At 40.3% G+C, this 18916-nt stretch overlaps 1 protein-coding gene and 1 non-coding gene across 2 annotated transcripts in view; both read left to right on the top strand.

Moving 5' to 3' along the window:
- ZNF277 (zinc finger protein 277) overlaps window positions 1–18916 on the top strand; it is a 140959-nt gene that overhangs the window by 119310 nt on the left and 2733 nt on the right. The window contains exons 7-11 of the mRNA XM_056118002.1: window positions 2520–2652; window positions 12106–12173; window positions 13396–13492; window positions 17323–17365; window positions 18726–18900. Of these exons, the coding sequence (XP_055973977.1) occupies window positions 2520–2652; window positions 12106–12173; window positions 13396–13492; window positions 17323–17365; window positions 18726–18900 (516 nt within the window). The remainder of the gene's footprint in view (window positions 1–2519; window positions 2653–12105; window positions 12174–13395; window positions 13493–17322; window positions 17366–18725; window positions 18901–18916) is intronic.
- Window positions 1000–1164, top strand: LOC130027891 (small Cajal body-specific RNA 1). Its single transcript, XR_008793102.1, has one exon. It is a non-coding gene; the product is annotated as a small Cajal body-specific RNA 1 (non-coding RNA).

The raw sequence follows: 18916 nt of genomic DNA, 5'->3' as shown, positions 1-18916 counted from the left end.
CCACCAGTGCATATTTCCCAGCACCAATGTCCCCATCACCCCCACCCCATCTTCCTCTTCTTCTCTTCCTCTCTCTTCTTCTCTCTCTCCCTCTCCTTCCCTCCCTTCCTCTTTCTCTCTCTTCTCTCTCCTTCTCTCTCTCCCTCTCCTTCTCCTTCCCTCCCTCCCTTCTTCCTTCTCTCTCTCTCTCTCTCTCTCTCTCTCTCTCTCTCCCCCCCCCCGCTCTCCTTTTGGACATTGTGGTTTACAATACAGATAATGAAAGCCTCAACACTGTTTTAAAGCATCCCTCTTCACCCTATAAAATAAGATCAAATGTGCTTTATAATAAGAATAGTAGTAATGAATGTACCTAATCAACTTGTCACTTATAAATTATTACTATAAAATAATGTAGCTATTTCAATGACATAAGAAATAGTTGAAGTCCCCTGAAAACCCCAGTGGCCGCCTACTTCCAGAACCCAATGAGAGGTGCCGGTAAGCAGATTCAGTGACAGCAAACTCCAGGCCTCAGGAACAGTGGATGGTCTAGCCCTCTCATACCCCCCCACCCCCCATGCAACCCTGGAGGTCACACCCACAGACTGCCTCTGACTGCTACTTAAGTTCCTTAATGGCCACCCCACGATCCAGAGACACACAAAAGAATCTCCAAACTGAGCAGCTTGCTGTAGAGATTTCTCCAGACCCTAGTTATCTAAAATTTTAGAATTCCAAGAGCACGTGGCTGTTCTCACAGCTCCGCAACATCTTATGCTATTCATAACAAGCAATACAAAAGAGAATATGGGGGAGATTGTCTGCCGTAGAGGCAAGGGGAGGAGTGGATGGGAAGGATACTGGGGACATTGGTGGTGGAAGATGTGCATTGGTGGAGGGTTGGGTGTTAAATCTTTGTATGACTGAAACTTAAACAGAAAAGTTTTGTGACCATATCTCACAGTGATTCAATTTAAAAAATTAGGTTAATATTCTGAATTTAAAAAAAGTAATCTGTAGCACTTGATACTAGCCGAGCTATCTGTGTCCTAGCCTTGATGAAAGGCTTGTGATATGATGTGATAGCTGGGTTTAAAAAGTGCAATATTAAAACAACAGCCATGAGTCTTTTAAGCCCAGTGTGTAAAGATACACTCTGAGTTATAACTCACAGGCACAACTGGCTAGTAGTACTAGTTGTAGCTAGTCAAATGTGGCTTTTAGTAACTAAAGACAGGTTCATTATTTCATTTAATTTCTTAGAAGTATGTTATTGAACAATTATAAGATATACTTTTCTCAGTCTTTCTGTAATATACCTTTACTAGTAAATGTACATATTTAACAAAAAAAAAAGTAATCTGGTGTGTATGCCCAATTCAATCAGCTTAATCAATGTCTGAGTAAATAGCAGTACTCCTACATTAAAAAAAAAAGAAGAAGAAGAAATAGTTGAAACAATATTTAGTAGAGATGAAAAAATGCCAAAATTGAAATAACAGTTAATTCAATTGTTAGCAAGTTTTTGCAAATGTAGCACTGTCACTGTAGCACTGTCATCCCTTGTTCATTGATTTGCTCAAGCGGGCACAAGTAGCATCTCCATTGTGAGACTTGTTGTTACTGTTTTTGGCATTTTGAATACGCCACGGGTAGCTTGCCAGGAGAGTTAAATTCATTTTGCCCAATTCCAGAAAGTAGAAGTCTAATTACAGGCAGTAGAAACTGTCAAGTTTAGTTTGAGAAAGATTTTTTGTTAGCAATCAGTTTAAAACCGATAATTACTGCCTCCTGAGGTCATGAATTCCCAATGAGTGGAATTATTTGAGCAGAAGGCACATAAGAATATAAGATGAAAAAAAAAGAATATAAGATGATAATAATAAAAAATAGCAATAATGTACCATTTATAAATCTTTTACTATATACTATGAACTATATTTATAAATACATACTTTATGGTACATGTATTTTATACATACCTAATATTATATACATTTGTACACTTTATTCATAGATATATATATATACAACTTATAATAAAATCCTCTAAGTGTAGAAAACATCTTGCTGTTTAGAGATAAGAAAATGAATGATAGCAGAGAGGGCAAGTAAATGACAGGAAGTTTCTCAGCTAGCTAGCAAATACTAGGTAGGGCTCAAACCCTGTAATTCAATTTACAAGATATGTGAGTTATACCACGGATTCATTATGCTAAATGAAATCAGTCTAGTTATCATTGTAATTATTTGAAGAAGACATGTACATTTTCATTATTAGAATAGGTCGTTTGCATTGTTAAAAGTTATCTTTAAATAGTTGCTGTCATGTTTTTAATCAGTCAAGTTGACCAAATTAATCAACTACAAAATAAATCCACAGCATGCATCCTATAAAACCAAATGAATAAAATGGGAGGAACTCTGAAAGGATGTTGTATCCCATTTGAAGATTCAGTATTGAGTCAAAATGACTCAATGTAATACAAGATTGTTGCAGCTTGTTCAGTCAGTCTGTGCTTGCCTGTTTCTTTTAGCTTGCAGTGCTTGTACTGTGAAAAGACCTTCCGCGACAAAAATACTCTGAAAGATCATATGAGGAAAAAACAACATCGTAGAATCAATCCTAAGAACAGAGAATACGACCGATTTTATGTCATCAATTATTTGGTAAGGCTTTTCTTTTCACATTTTAAAATTTGATTGCATTTCTTAAAAACAGAATCTTCCTAAGAGCCATCTAATATCTAAAAAGCTATCAGAACAAAGGTCAACTTGTATTTGAGGGATACTTCCAAGCAGTGATCAGCTTTAAAATAGTTTACAAATATGACTTGATTTGACTTGTCTTTGATTTACCAGATGGTTGTATAGTGAAAAAGTCATGTGTAGAATTCAGAGTGATCTTGGACACTCCCCACACACACCAAAAAAAATCTCAAAACCCTGATCGTTGTATTATCTATTACTTTAAAGCCAAAGACTTGCATAATCTGTTCAAAAAAACAATTGTTGGCCAATGATATTAGGTGCTATGCTAAATAATTCTTTAAAATCTACTTTTTCACCTTTACCTTGCTTCCATTAAAAAAAAAAATCTGGGGCTAGAGCGATAGCACAGTGGGGAGGGTGTTTGCCTTGCACATGGCCAGCCCATGTTCGATTCCCAGCATTCCATATGGTCCCCCAAGCACCACCAGGAGTAATTTCTGAGTGCATGAGCCAGGAATAACCCCTGTCATCACTGGGTGTGACCCAAAAAGAGAAAAAAACTTATCCTTCCCACAAAATCTTTATTATTTTCATAGATCAGCTTATTTTTCTTAAGATTTTATAATTAAAATAAAATATTCTTATTTAGCAGTCTAATAAATAAAAATACAAATTATAGAAAATAAAAAATAAACTCCTAAAACTTGGCTAGCTACTATCATAACATACTGAATTATTTTATCTGTTGATTTATGTAAGAAAAAAATAACTATGTGACTTCGTAATCATAAACCAAAAAAAATTAGTGTTATTTTAGTAACACTTTCTAAGAATTTTTTCAGATTACAACAATCCTAAAAATAAAAAAAGACAAAGTTCTGTATTTCTTACTATTAAATTTATACTATATAAAATTCTTTTTTTTCTTTTTATTATATTATTTTAGGGACCATGGTTTACAGAGCCATTCATGGTAGTGTTTCATGCATAGAAGATTCCAGCACTATACCCTCCACCAAAGTGCCTGCTCTCCCCCCGCCCCCAACCGTCCCAGGGCCCCACCCTTCATTCTGCTCCCGTCTCCATCTCCCCTACAGTGGTATGCTTCCTACTGAAGACCAGTTCTCAGTTTTTGGGTCAGCTTATTTTTAATCCTAATTTAAGAGAAACTAAATCCTTTTACTAGGCAAGAGGTCTTTTGTTTGTTTGGAAAGTAGACTTGAATGATGGGTTTACCATGTCAAGAATTTTAAGGATATTGAATGCCCTTTTTACCCAGAAACCTCAATACCACTTGCTGGTCTCTGAAGATCAGGTTTGTTTGTTTTTTTTTGTTTTGTTTTGTTTTGTTGTTGTTGTTGTTGTTGTTTTATCTTTTTTTTTTCCTTCATTAAAAGAGGTCTTGAGCTAAAGGCAGATGTCACCTAGGAGGCATTTGGAAATTTAAGAGGGAATTGGGGAGGGAGGGGGCTATAGAGGAGGGTCATACACGGCAGTACTCAGGGCTTACTCCTAGCTCTGCACTCAGGGATCTGTCCTGGCCATGCTCAGGGGACCATTTAGGGTGCCAGGGTTTGAACCTTAGATCCACCAGATAGAAGACAAAAGCCCTACCCACTGTATTGTTGCTCTGGTCCCAGAGAGTGGATTTTTGAATGACGCAGTGACTAGAGATTGCTTTTGGCCCTGTCCTTATTCTACAAAGAATGAAAAGTACGTGTGTGTGTGTGTGTGTGTGTGTGTGTGTGTGTGTGTGTTTTTAAAAAAAAAAAAGGTTGCTGACCAGAGAAAGACAATACAGGGATTAAGATGCTTGCTTTGCGCTCTACCAAATCCATTTTAATCTACAGAACTCAGGTACCCTGAGTACTATTGCCAGGGGTTACTCCGGAACACACTGGGTGTGTCTGAGACCACCCCTACAAAACTAAAAGGAAATGAGTTGTATAACTCCCCAGAAGGACTAGTAGGTGGGAATTCTGTTTTTAAAAATACTTTTCTTAAACAAATAAAATCTTTTTTTTATCTCAATATGAGTGAATTAGAACCAAACCCCATTGACTACATAAGTCTAACTGAATATAATTAATCATTATATCTTTTGCACAGGAACAAGTACATCCTACATTATGTCAGAAGTTTCTCTTCTAGGGTGAATTTTTGTCTGTTATAGCTAATCCTTACAGTGTTAAAATAAAATTCCCCTTGAGAAGCAAGTTTAGCATATGTTTGAAGATTGACTTCGAGAGGTTGCCATGGTTTACTACAAATGTTTTACAACTAGCTAAGGGCAAAGGCTCCCTCTGAGTTCTTCAGTCTTCTCTGGAAATCACTCTGCCATTAATTCCTAGAGCAATTGCTGCTTCCAGGCCCAATTCACTCCAATAGGGAGTGCACTTCAGTTTTAGCCCTAAGAAAGATTCAGTCCTGAAGAAATGTGGAAGCAATTTAATTGTACTTCCTCTGGGGCTCTTTAAAACAATATTCAAGAGCTGGGGGCCAGTGGAAGATTATATAGCTGAAGGTGTTTGCCTCTTGCAGGAGCCTTCAAAGGTACTTCTCAGATCTGCAGGCACTCCTGAAAAAGCAGGGTAATACTCAAGTCCCTGGCCACCAAGGGATAACTGAAATTACTGTGAGGGCCAGGCGTTTCTAGATGAGCTTGCTAGATTATCTACCCATGGAGTGCCCACATTTTACATGGCATGAATTAGGACGAGAGAGAAGAACTTCAAGGGAATTAATTGAAGGAATGATATGTAAGATAAAGATTAAATCAGTTTATGGGTCAGAGCCATAGTACAGTGAGTAGGGCATTTGCCTTGCACCCAGCCAACTTGGGTTTGATCCCCAGCATCTCATATAGTCCCAAGCTTTCATGATTGAGTTTCAGTCATATAATGATTGAACACCCATTGCTCACCAGTGCGCATTTTTCACCACCAATGTTCCCAGTATCCCACCCACCACCCTCACCCCATCCCATCCCCTGCCTCTGTGGCAGGCACCTTCCTTCTTACTCTCTCTCTACTTTTTGGCATCATGGTTTGCGATACAAATAATGAGAGGCTATCATGTTTGATCCTTAGTCTACTATCAGCACACATCTCCCATACAGAGCGATCCCGTCAACCATCCTTGACTTAGTGGTCCATTCTCCATCCCAACTGCCTTCTTCCCCAGTACATGAGGCAGGCTTCCAAACCAACTCCACACATATTATTGTTATCCCATCCTATAGGTTAAGAAGCAAGGGCATTGAAGGGTTGAGGCCAAAGTCACATGCCTAGAATAATTTAATTAAATTACTTAATCTCATCATTACCTTCCTTTTTTCTTCAGGTTCTAGCATTTAAAATAGTATTAGTATAATACATAACTACCTCTTATATTTTGGTTTGTGCTTTTTGGTCTAGTAGTGATGAATTCATAATGGTCCATCCACCCGCTGTTGCCTCTGCTGTCTTGTAACAAGCTACAAGGTGTATCAAGGTCTAAGTAAAGCTGCTATTGATCAGCTCCTTCAGGGTTCTGATCCACAAGAATTAACTCATCCCACCCACTCACCTCTGCATGCTTTCTGCTGAGGCAAATAGCCTGCAACAAGAGCATGTGTTGTTTTAATCCTAAAATGTGTTATGATACCCCTGGTAGTTTGAAAATGTAAATTTGCCTTTGAAAGGATTGAAGATGCCAAAAGATTTTTAAATCATCTAAAAACCTGTCTCTGAAGACAGAATTGTAACTGTCCTAAACTAGCAGAATGCCTGTGACTGGTATCAACCTTAAAACATTCCAGATTAAAATGTAAATAAAAGATCTAATGGGTGTATCAAAGACGGTTCCAAATGCTCATAGTGTACAGTTGGAGAACCGTGAGATCAGAGCTATCTAATCATCATTTTAGTTTTCTTTTAGATGTCACTAATGAAAAATATTTAAGACAAAGAATAAATTCTCTTAAAAGCTTACTTAATCAAAATGTATTGATATGCTATTTATAACATACCTTTATTTTTTAAAAGGCAATAAAAAAGAACAGTGAGATCAAGTCACTATTTATTCCTGTGAGGGAAAAAAAAAGCTAACAGTAGTACATGAAGATCTACAAAGATAGCAGGATTTGTTTAGTATCCAGTGCCTGTATATTCATTTCTCACTTCCTCTTCCCTGCAGAAGTGATCACATTGGCTTTCTATATTCTCAAACATTTGTATACCTCCCAGGTACCTGACACTGGTAGAACAGAAAGAAAGTTATGACAGACAGGTGGTTGATTTGAGGCACTGCTCTCAGAGAGTTGAGGGGTCGGTTGGTAGGAGAGACATGCCAGCCAGCACTTTAATTTCAGCATCCATTAGTGGTTTATATAAAGTTAATGTTTTGACCTCTCCTGTAGAAAATGTACGCAGTAATTGAATCATGCACTCAGAGTGCCTCAGATCTATTTCAAACAGAATCTCCAACCCAGCAGTCATGGAAGCATCAAGTATACTTCTGGCTTGATGCACTCTAATATAAAAGGTGGGAGAGGCAAAAGTTTCACCCCCCTCCAAAAAAAAAAAAAGACAGAAAACAGAGAAGCCACACTAGCTAATTTTAGCTTTCTTCTGAAATCAGTAAATTGATGTTTCTTTTTCCTTCTTAGCCAAGAAGGTTTCCACTTTTAATAATTCCATAAAAGTTTTTGACTAATAACAGATTTGGAACTATAGGAAAAGGCCTTAGCATAGTTTAGGTTAGGAACTTTTTTGTTTCATTTCCTCATCAGCAGAAGGCTCCCATGGATAGTGGTGATGCTTAATGGCCCAGGCAGCATGCATCAGATATTCCTACCTCAGAGGGCAACAGACTACTCTTTCGTTAGCAAGTCTTTACCCATAATTCCTGCATCACTTGTACATGCTTCAGAGGTTTTCTAAAGCAAATTATTTTCTCAGTGGTTTCAACATTCTTTGATTTGAATTTTTTGTTTGTAGTTGTTTCTGGGCCACACCTGGCAATGTTCAGGGGTTACTCCTGGCGCTGTAGTCAGGAACTATTCCTGGTGGTGCTGGGGGGCCATCTGGGATGCTGGGATTGAACCTGGATCAGTCACATGCAAAGCCAACACCTTCCCTGCTGTACTATCCCCTACCTGCTGTACCACACTCCATCCCCTGAATTTTTATTCTTAAAATATACAAAACCATTTGTAACTAAGACTCATACCCGGTTATGTCATTGTTTTGTTAGAGTTGATGAAATCATTTGTAATTAAACTTTCTAGAGAGAGAGCTCAGTGAACTGAGTGCGTGTTTTCCATGCAGAAAGCCAAGGGTCAAGCCACAGCACTATGTGGTCCAAAAAGCACCATTGGGAGTGACCCCCCCCCCCACACACACACACACCGCAAGCACAAAACCAGGAGTAATTCCTGAGCATTACAGAATGTTACTCCCCCCCCCCAAAAAAAATAAAATAAAATAAGCAGTAAAAAAACATTTCTAACAATGAGAAAGGGAAAGATAGGGAGAGAGAATATGTGTGTGAGCACATTTGAGTGTGTGTTTTAGAAAGGAAGCATGAAGGGGGTCCTTTTATTCCCCATGGGTTTTTGTTATTGTTTTTGTATTGTGGACAAACCCCGAGGTGTTCAGGGTTGTTCCTGACTCTGCACTCAGGGGACCATATGGGATGCCAGGGATGGATACCAGGTTAACCGCATGCAAGGCAAACGCCCTACCCTCTGTACTATCGCTCCAGCCCGTATTCCTCATATTTTTCCCTATCATTGATCATAAACCATCTGATGCAGGGGTTTGAGGGGGTGTTTTGAACATCTTTACTGACATGTTTTCCAAACTTTGTTTTTCTTGTATTCTTTCCTGACATGATTCATGAGTAGGCACAGTGTCTTAATTAGAGAATTATGTAGGGTTTTTTTTCTCTTGTAATAAATCACAAATTTAACTGTACAAGGCAGAGTATTCCGGGAAGCTGGGCCACTGTCACATGCAAATCATTTGTTTCCTAAAATGTTAATGAGCAAAGAATTCCATGTTCCTCTTAAGTAGCAAATAGTGCTGCCTAGATAAACCCCTCCATATTGTTACTGAACACTGAAAAAGTTGCAAAATAATACTTTGTATTTGAAAGTTTTGCCAATGAAAGATATTTTTGTCACTTTTTATCTTAGAACACTTATTGATAAACAACATTTTTCCATATCAATGAGAATGATAATGTCAGTCATGCCTCTTTATTGAGTACTCTCTCACAGTAAGGATCCTAAGACTCAGTTGGCAGAGATCAATCACTGTAGCACTGTAGCACTGTCCTCCCGTTGTTCATCAATTTGCTCAAGCGGGCCCAGTAACGTCTCCATTGTGAGACTTGTTAACTGTTTGGCATATCGAATATGTCATGGAGAGCTTGACAGGCTTTGCCGTGGGGGCGAGATACTCTCGTAACTTGCCAGGCTCTCCGAGGGGGTGGAGGAATTGTACTCAGATCAGCCAAGTTGGCCGTGTACAAGGCAAACACCCTACCCACTGTGCTATCACTCCAATGCAGAAAAAGTTTCATTCACCACCAGAAATTTTAGCTCACAAGGATCCTGTTGGTAGTACGGAGGTCATTCTTGGCCACTAATAAGCTTTGTAAATTTCATGATAACTCTGGGAAGTATGTTATAGAGTCCAAATTAACTCTCTCTAAAGATGTTATGGCAAATCTCTGCATGTTTAAATTTATTCATTTAGCTGACAGATAATGACAACTTCAAAACCTCTCATTATCTCATTAAATTGATAAATGATAGATTCCCTCCCCCCCCCCCCCCCATGACGATGCAATTCGGCATTCTTTGGTTTTACTTAAATAGATACTGTTTTTGTTAAAAAATACATATTGTTCATAACTGAGAGTACATTTTTTCTTTATTGGTTTTTGAGTCTGGGGCCACACTAGCAGTGCTCAGGGGCTCCCTCCTGTGCACAGGTGTTTCTCCCTGTGGTACTTGGGGAACCAGGCTGTGTCAGGGATCAAACACAGGTACCTCCCGGCAAAGTATGTGCTCAGTCCATTGAATTTTCTCTCTAGCCCCTGAATTTTAGAGATGTTCTTCCCGAAGAAGACCTCTGAACAAAGATATCTGTGTGTAACAGGTCAGGTTGAACCTTGCCACAAAACTAAAGATTGACCTCTTAAAACAGTCCTGTTCATGTTCTACATTGTTCTTTCATAGACAGTTTGCTTTTCATAGACAGTTTATACAGTAGGAAAATTGAGTGCAGAGAGAAGAAAGGAGAAAAGAGAGAAACAAATGGCTCAAGGAAAAAAAGAGAAACAGTTGGGCCAAAAGAAATTCCCGATCTGTCATTTTATGAAGTTTTGCTGAAACTATGAAATTTTCCACATATCACTCTAAAAGAGTGGAACCTCTCCATGAACTGTCAGAGAGATACGGGGGATTTGAGATGTTTGAGTACCTTCGTTGTGTGATACCAGGTGCTTTATATTTGTTTAATTACCTTACAAAATCAGATTTTTAGATTTCAGTTTGTTTTTTGGTAGCCACATATGGTGGTGCCCAGGGATCACTCCTGGCTGGGCTCTGGGAACCATATAGGGTGCCAGGAATTGAACCTAGGTTAGCCACACACAAGGAAAGTACCGTACTCACTGTAGTAACTCTCCAGCCTCAAATTGTTAGACATTAGACTTTCTATTACAATTCAAAAAGGGAAAAAAAATTGTAGGACCATATCCAGCGATGCTTTGGACTTACGCCTGATCACTCCTGGTAGGCCCCATTGGCTGTGTGCAAGACAAGCAGTTCTCCCACTGTACAATCTCTCCATCCCCAGTTTTTAGGCTTTTTCCATTACAGTGCAGCTCAGGAACTACTTTCTAATACCTTTGGACTAAGGACATCACTCAAGAGACATGTTGGAGTGTGATGTGGCCTGATTTCTGTCACTGGCACCACATGAACCTCTAAGCCCCACTGAGTCAAGCACTGGAGTTCCCAAACCACCACAAGCCCCCAGGCAATACTGCATCACTGGGCCTAAGCACTGAACCATCAGGCCCACATCCCCAGGCCCAATATTGCCAAGAGTGGGGCACTGCGCCCCCGAGCACCTCTTGGGAGCACCCCACACCCAGACACTGCTACAAAAGAATAGAAACAAAACAAACAAACAAACCAAAAAAAACACTTTCTAGTACCCAGGAACAGTGACAATGAACAAAACCCCTGTTCTCACAAACATCACAATGGAGTAGATAGCTAGCAAAGAAGAAAATAGATATAAGAAGTTACTTGTAGGTGATCTATACTTTGAAGAAAAAAATAAAATGACCTTAGAAACGGCAAAACTAACTTGGAAACGGTGGTTGTTATTTCGGTCAAAGTAAACTGGGAAAGAGTGGTAACATTTAAGCAAAGACCAGAACCAGGCATGGCTATATATGGGGAAGCAGTGTTAGAGTAGATGATAAAGTGCAAAAGTAGTTGGGAGAAGTGAATTTGCTACGTTTGGAGGAAATCCAGAGAGGATCTGCTTGGAGCTAACTGTGCTAGAGACAAGGCTGGACATAAGGGAAGGAGAGGAAGCTGGGGTGGAGCCCAGATGCCATCTGAAAGCCCTGTGTGCTTCAAAACTGTGGCAGGACTCAAACAGGGAAGTGTCCTGGAGAAAGAGTAGCACTGCACTGTAGCACTGTCCTCCCGTTGTTCATCGATTTGCTCGAGCAGGCACCGGTAATGTCTCCATTGTGAGACTTGTTGTTACTATTTTTGCCATATCGAATATGCCACGGGAAGCTTGCCAGGCTCTGCCATGGAGAAAGAATAACATGGCTAATATCTGTAGGGGAACTTGAGTGGAATCAGTCTAGCTAGGAGGATGTGTTGGGGGTCCCTAAAAAATTGCTGGTTGTTAAAAGAAAAAGAATTCCCAAGAAATTCTAATGTGAATCTAGAATTGAGAAAAGCTGGTTGACATTTAAAAGAATTTTATGTAAAGGGTTTTGCTGCTTTTCTAAACAAAAAGAACTATTTAGAGCCATCCTACAGGTATTGTTTAAAACCGGTTGAGCGTGGATTTTTTTTTTTTTTTTTTTTTTTACTTTTTGGCTTTTGGAGTCACACCCGGTGATGCTCAGCGGTTACTCCTGGCTCTACACTCAGGAATTACTCTGGTGGTTCTCGGAGGACCTTTTGGGTTGCCGGGGATTGAGCCCATGTCGGTCACGTGCAAGACAAATGCCCTAACGCTGTACCATTGCTCCGCCGCTCCCCGCCATGTGGATTTTTGACTTGTTTGTATACACTTTCAGTTTCTCTAATTTCTCTTTCTCTTCAACTCTCCACCCCACTCCCACCCTCCGTTTCTCTAATTTATCTATTCTTCCTTCCTAAAGGAACTTGGAAAATCGTGGGAAGAAGTTCAATTGGAAGATGATCGGGAGTTGCTAGACCATCAGGAAGAGTAAGATTTGTGATGACTGCTAATTAATTACAGTGTTTTAAGAACAGAAAAACAGCCCTTTAAGAAAAGGCTTCTTAAAATAGGAAGACATAGAATAAAAAGGAAGAGATCTTCTCTCTAAGCCGTGTACCCTTTCATATAACAGCGCAAAAACTCAAGGTCAGAATAAGTTGACATAAAAATCACTATAGCAATTGTGAGTCCAGCTAAATAGCCTTTTGTCATTAAAGCCATTGAACATACAGGCAGTTTATAATTCAGAGAAAAATACAGTCTTGGCACTTGCATTTGGGAGGGGGAGAGAAAACAAAACAAAAACAGAAAAATACAATCTGAAGTGGTCTGCTTGCTCCCTTGTTTGTAAGGCCTAGAAGTGATATTTGATCTTTGAACCCTATCATTGGAGTAGAGATTAGAACTGAGTCATTTGGCCTTGTTCTGTGTTCATCCCATTGATGACTAACTTAAAACATTCATAGTTTCTTTCCTTGAAATTATAAGACTAAAGAAGTAATCCTTTTTAACCTAAGATTTCTGTGTTATTCATCCTTTTTTCATCCAAATCTATACAGCCTTTTTTTCCCCCTCAGGAATTTTGATTTTTCCCTGGTTTAGGAATGACACTTTAGAAAGTTAGTAGTATCACCCCCCCCAAAAAAAAAGTTAAGTTGGTAAGAAAGTTATTTTTTAATAGAATAGTTTTTTTTAAAGGGCCCTGTCTGCTTTACTGAGTTCTCTGTCTACCACCAGATGTAACATTTGCCCTGTTTAAAGTGATCAGTGTTTTCTGCATGAAAGAAATGGCTCTGTCTTCTTAAAATACACCATTTGTCATGCCGAAACACATCCCAGCATCACCCCTCACAGCACGTAGACTCGGTGGCTGTGCTTAATGAGAGTGCACAGCACACATCCTGGCAGCCTCCTTCGCCAATTAAACCTCGCCGTCTCCGACCGACATCGGGCAGCTTCCGGAGTGAACTGGCTGCTCCGAACAGAGGCAAATCGAGAACATGCAGCAACGCCTGTGCACAGTTGATATTCATTTCCTGGTACTGCTTTGAATTTCAAAAAGTGTATCAGAAAGTCGTGCTACAATGTGACAGTCACAAAATGGCACAGACTGGCAGGATTTCTGGGGAAAAGAAAGTCCTACTGCAGCAAGATGTAGTGCACCCTCCGGATGAATGCAGTCTCCAGACTATTTTTTTCTTCCGTGCAGGGATTGGTCTGACTGGGAAGAACACCCTGTCTCTGCTGTCTGCCTGTTTTGTGAAAAGCATGCAGAAACAATTGAGAAATTATCTGTCCACATGGAGGTGAGACACTTGCGTCCGTTTGAATTTTGTCTTATGCTCACAAGGAGATGCTGATCCCCTGCTTCTGGTCCCTTAGGTCATCGCCTAATAATTTTAGTTTCTCAGTTATTTTCCTATTCCTAAAGGGCTCCTAGGAGTGGAAGAATACAGGGGTGTGGGGCTGGAGCTATAGCACAGCGGGTCGGGCTTTTGCCTTGCATGAAGCCGACCCAGGTTCGATCCCCAGCATCCCATATGGTCCCCTGAGCACTGCCAGGAGTAATTCCTGAGTGCAAAGTCAGGAGTAACCCCTGAGCATTGCTGGGTGTGACCCAAAAAAGGAAAAGAAAAAAAAAAAGAATACAGGGGTGAAAGAACTTACTTCGCATGCAGCTGACCCCTACCCAAATCCCCAGCACCAACATAATGATTCCCCCAAGCACTTCCAGGAGCCACTTCTGAGCACAGAGCCAGAAACAACCCCTGAGTACTGCTGGGTGTGGCCACAGAACAAAACAAAATTTTTGTTAAAAAGAAAAGAAGGGGCTGGAGCAATAATACAACAGACAGGGCATTTGCCTTGCATGCAGCCAATGAGGTTCAGTCCTCAGCACCCTCTATGGGTACCCCTAGCCTGCCAGGAGTGATCCCTGAGTGCAGAAACATAGTAAACCCTAAGCACAGCCGGATGTGGTTCAAAAGCCGGAGGGGAGGGGAGGGGAGGGGAGGGGAGGGGAGGGGAGGGGAGGGGAGGGGAGGGGAGGGAAGGGGAGAGGAGAGAGGAAAGAGGAAAGAAAGAGAGACAGAGACAGAGAGCTACCCAGAGGGGCCCAGGAATGACTCAATAGGCTAAATAAAGCCTTGCAAGGGTAAAGCTTCCAGTTCAATCCCCAGCATCCCATATGGTCCCCTGAGCACTGCCCTCCACATGCAATGAGAACTAAAGAATGTAACTACAGCTGTGGCCAGAGAGATGGTACAGGAGTTGAGATGCTTGCCTTGCATGTGGCTAAGCACAGTTCATTCCCTAACACTGATCCACTGGGCACCACCAGTTGTAGCCCAATAGCAAAAAATAAACCAAGTAATTAATTTTTTAAAAAATTTAAAATGTACCTCATGGTGTTTCACTAATAAAAATTTTTTAAAAATTTTAAAAGGAATGCAAACCTCCAGTGAGTACCATGACCGAGTATGTGTGCAACCTCTGGTCATTACAACAATAAAGGTAAAGGTAAAGGCCCTCCCGTTGATCGTCGATTTGCTCGAGCGGGCCCAGTAACGTCTCCATCGGAGACTTTGTTGTTACTGTGTCTGGCATATCGAATACTCTCGGTAGCTTGCCGGGCTCTCCGAGAGGGGCGGAGGAATCGAACTTGGGTCGGCCATGTTGGCCGCTTGTAAGGCGAACGCCCTACCCGCTGTGCTATCGCTCCAATACCAAAGGAAAAAGGAGGATGAAAATGTTTAGACAAAAGCAACTGGCCAGTTCCATCAAGAAGAACCAGAACATTAGGTGACTTAGTTCAGACAATTAACCAGATCTGCATAAAGCTATTAGAGCCAAATTTCACAAATCACTGACACCTTTGAGATGCCTCAGAGATCCTTCTAAACTAGAATGTAAGACCTTTACCACAACTAACAGTGTCCAGGATATAGACAGGCTCTAAGTCTTTTTTTTTTTCATACTTCCTATGCTGATGAATAAGGAGGTCAAGGAAGAAGAAAGTTACCATTGACAAAATTCGAGGAAGAATGTGGGTCGAGATGGCAGTGAGTTTAGTCTTTCAGCTTTGCATAGAGCTCTTCATAGCACTAAGCCTTAGGTAAATATATGTGAGAGATGACACGCTATTTGGGGGATAGAGAAACAGAAGATTAGGGATTGATACTGTCATAGCTTTAGGTAAAGGACTGATTATAATCGAAAAATACAAGTTGGAATTTTGATTATCCCTACCCTCCTGCCATCCACCACTGCCTACATAAAACTATTCTCCTCTTCGTCCACCTTCACTTCACTATCATTCAGCTATACTGTTCTTCAATAAAATAAGGAGATGCATAATATTGGAAAGGCCATGAGCATTTATTCTTATAATGATCATCTACTACTCAGACACATTGCCACCAGTGCAGATGTATAGTTTTCAGTATTTAAGTTTAATATACAATACTGTAATATATATTTCATTGAAAGGAACAGAGATCCTATACAGGGGTCCACTTTGCAGTGTCCTCAACCTCTGCTCAGTCACTTTGTATGATAATCTGTTACTAGCAAGAATTCCTAAGTGGCCTGCCTCGATACTAAATGCCTTCACAGGAGTCAGATGCTCTTCTTGCTCTGCTTTCTCTGTTTTAATATAACTTGAAACATTTATCTAGTTGGATGGTTATAAGAATAGGACTTAAAAAAAGATAAGTCTCTGAATTCTAAATAGCAAAAGAAATTTATGGAAAGATATGAAAGAAGAAAAACTTCTAGAATTAAGCAGTGTATTTTGCTTTTTGTTTTGTTTTAGGTAGCCACACTCAACTGTACTCAGGGCTTACTCCCAGCTCCATTCACAGGGGTCACTCCTAGTAATTGGTAATTGCTCCAGGGACCATATGCAGTACCTGGAATTGAACTGGAGTCAGTCACAAGAAAGGCATGTGTCTTAATCCTTGTACTGTCTCTCTGGCCCTGAAGTGCACATCTGACATCCTAAAATGAAGAGCAGCATTTGTTATCATCCTGTGGAACAAAGAGTCATTGTCAATCATCTTTTTCAGATGCACAATACAATAGGGCCACACTTATGTAGAGTGGGTGGATGCCTCTGTCAGATTGCTTAGTGCCTCTGTAGTCAATGGTAAAAACTCTATCTACAAGCTACGAATAATTAAAATATCTTATTGTCAATTAAAATGTCAGCTGTCTTAAAGTAATTATCATGACTTCTTTGGACTGTGCTTTTATTTTTTGTGGGGGGAGGGGGTGCCAGTAATGTCTCTGTTCCTCCCAGCCCTGAGATTTTTTTTTTTAATTTTTATTAGTGAGACATCATGAGGTACAGTTGTAGACTTACAAATTTTTGTACTTGGGTTTCAATTATACAATGATCAAATACCCATCCCTCCACCAGTGCCCATTTCCCACCACCACGGATCCCAGTATCCCTCCCACCTCCCATCCCCCCATCCCACCCTGCCTCTATGGCAGGGCTTTCCCTTTTGTTCTCTCTTTTATTGGGTGTTGTGGTTTGCAAAAGAGGCAATGGGTGACAATCATATTTGGTCTATAATCTACTTTCAGCATGCTTCTCCCATCCTGGGAGGATCCTCCCAGCACCCTTTATTTGGTGCTCCCTTCTCTATCTGAGCTGCCCTTTTCCCTAGCATGTGTGGCTGGCCTCCAAGCCATGGAGTAAAATTCCTGGTACTAATCTCGGCCATTCTTGGGTGTTATTCTCCTATTTTGTTACTTTATGTTCACCAGATGAATGTAATCTTTCTATTGGACTGTGCTTTTAGAAGCACTTGAGGGGCCAGAGAGATTCCAGCAAGTAGGTAGGATACGACACTTGCTTTGCACAGCAGCTGTGCTGGCTTCTATCCCTAGAACCACATACAGTCTCCCAAGTCCTTCTAGGAGTGAAGCCTGAGCACAGCGAGGTATGATGTAGCCACAAAAATAAAAAGCAGTTCAATGTGGGGAGTAGATCTTGAGGACTTCCAAAGCAGGAAAGTCTGAACTGAGTTTCTACAGTGTTCAAACTTCTGTGAGTAAAAACTGATTATATCTTCAGCATGAAACATTAAATCATTTATATGCTCAGAGATACCTTCATTCCTTTTTATAGGATGCACATGAATTTGATCTCCTCAAAATTAAGTCAGAACTTGGTAAGTTTGATTCAGTTGTTTTCCATGGTGTGTTTTATACACGGTCCTGTAAATGATGCTCATGTTCTGCAGTTGTGATTGGGGAGTCAACCAAAATGTGTTTCACCACAGATGGTCTTATCAGAATTGGCGGAAGCAGTAATTTGTGACCATTTTGAAGTGTAATATTCAAATAAGTTTTTTTTTAAAAAATGTTAGATCATCTTTCTTCCTCTTTGCTGTTTAAATGAATTTCTTAGATAAGTTACAACTGAATAATATCTATTTTAAAGTGGTAGGAGCTAATTGGAAGAGTATGGGTTTTGAGGTCGGAATTCATTTCCAGCTTCAGCACTTAGTAGCTATGTGATATTGGTCATCAGAACGCTACACAGAGCAGATATGGTATGGAAAAACACCTGCACTATTTGGCATTCCAGCAAGAGTATTCCCTAAAGATGTACTCAATCATATCATTCTGAGTACTACTACACTACAAAGATTAGGGCATCAAGACGTTTAGTGCTGGTGAGCTAATGGATCCAAGACAGTAAAAATTGATTTCCCAACCCTTTGTTCACTTTACTGATGCTGTAAATGTGTGTGTGTGTGTGTGTGTGTGTGTGTGTGTGTGCGCGTGTGTATGTGCACGTGTGTGTGTGTGCACGCGCTTGCGCATTATGGTGCATAGTTACTTAGTTGACAAGATCTTGTGCTCTATAGCCATTGCCTGGTGTTAGACCCTGGTTCTACACTTTTCAGTGTGCATCCTTGAACTGTTTCCTAATACATAATGTAGATAAGATAGAACTGCCTTGTCAGATGGCTGGAACACAGCCTGGCATACATAGGGTCCCAGGTTCAGTCTCTGGTACAATATGGTATAGCCCTAGTCATCCCCAGCACAACTGGGAAGGCCTCCCAAAACACAAAGAGAGAGAGACAGAGAGAGAGAGAGAGAGAGAGAGAGAGAGAGAGATGAAATACCTATGTTATAGGTTTTTGCAAGGACTAAATGTATTGAGAAAGAGAAAATAATTAGGGTCTAGAGAGATAGTGTAGGGGTTAAGATGCTTTCCTTATTTGCAGCTGGCCAGGGTTCAATCCCTAGCACTGTATATGGTCCCCCAAGTCCCTCCTATAGTGATCCCTGAGCATCACCCAAAAAGCAAAAAGAAAATATTAGATCAGTGCCATCACATAATTCCTGACTAACCATGCTACTGTGTAAGTATCAACTATAATTATTTGGCATGCTTCAACATACTTGATTACTGTACTTTTTGGATTGGTTCATAAAGTGAATTTTTAACAATATTTAACAGTGCAAAAGTAAGTCTGACCAGTTGCCTAATGATTCCTTATTCTGCCATATTTTTAGGCTTAAATTTCTATCAGCAAGTGAAATTGGTAAATTTTATTCGAAGGCAGATTCACCAATGTAGATGTTATGGTTGCCATGAGAAGTTTAAGTCCAAAACTGATTTAAGGACTCACATGGAAGCCGCCAAACACACCACACTGCTTCCCGAAAGAAAGATCTGGGACCAACCGCAGTAAGTACCATATGGG

Source organism: Sorex fumeus, unplaced genomic scaffold (genome assembly GCF_029834395.1).
Source record: "Sorex fumeus unplaced genomic scaffold, SorFum_2.1 ptg000037l, whole genome shotgun sequence".
Classification (NCBI taxonomy): Eukaryota; Metazoa; Chordata; class Mammalia; order Eulipotyphla; family Soricidae; genus Sorex; species Sorex fumeus.
Note: the sequence above shows the minus strand (reverse complement) of the source record. Positions and strands in the feature narration are given on the sequence as shown.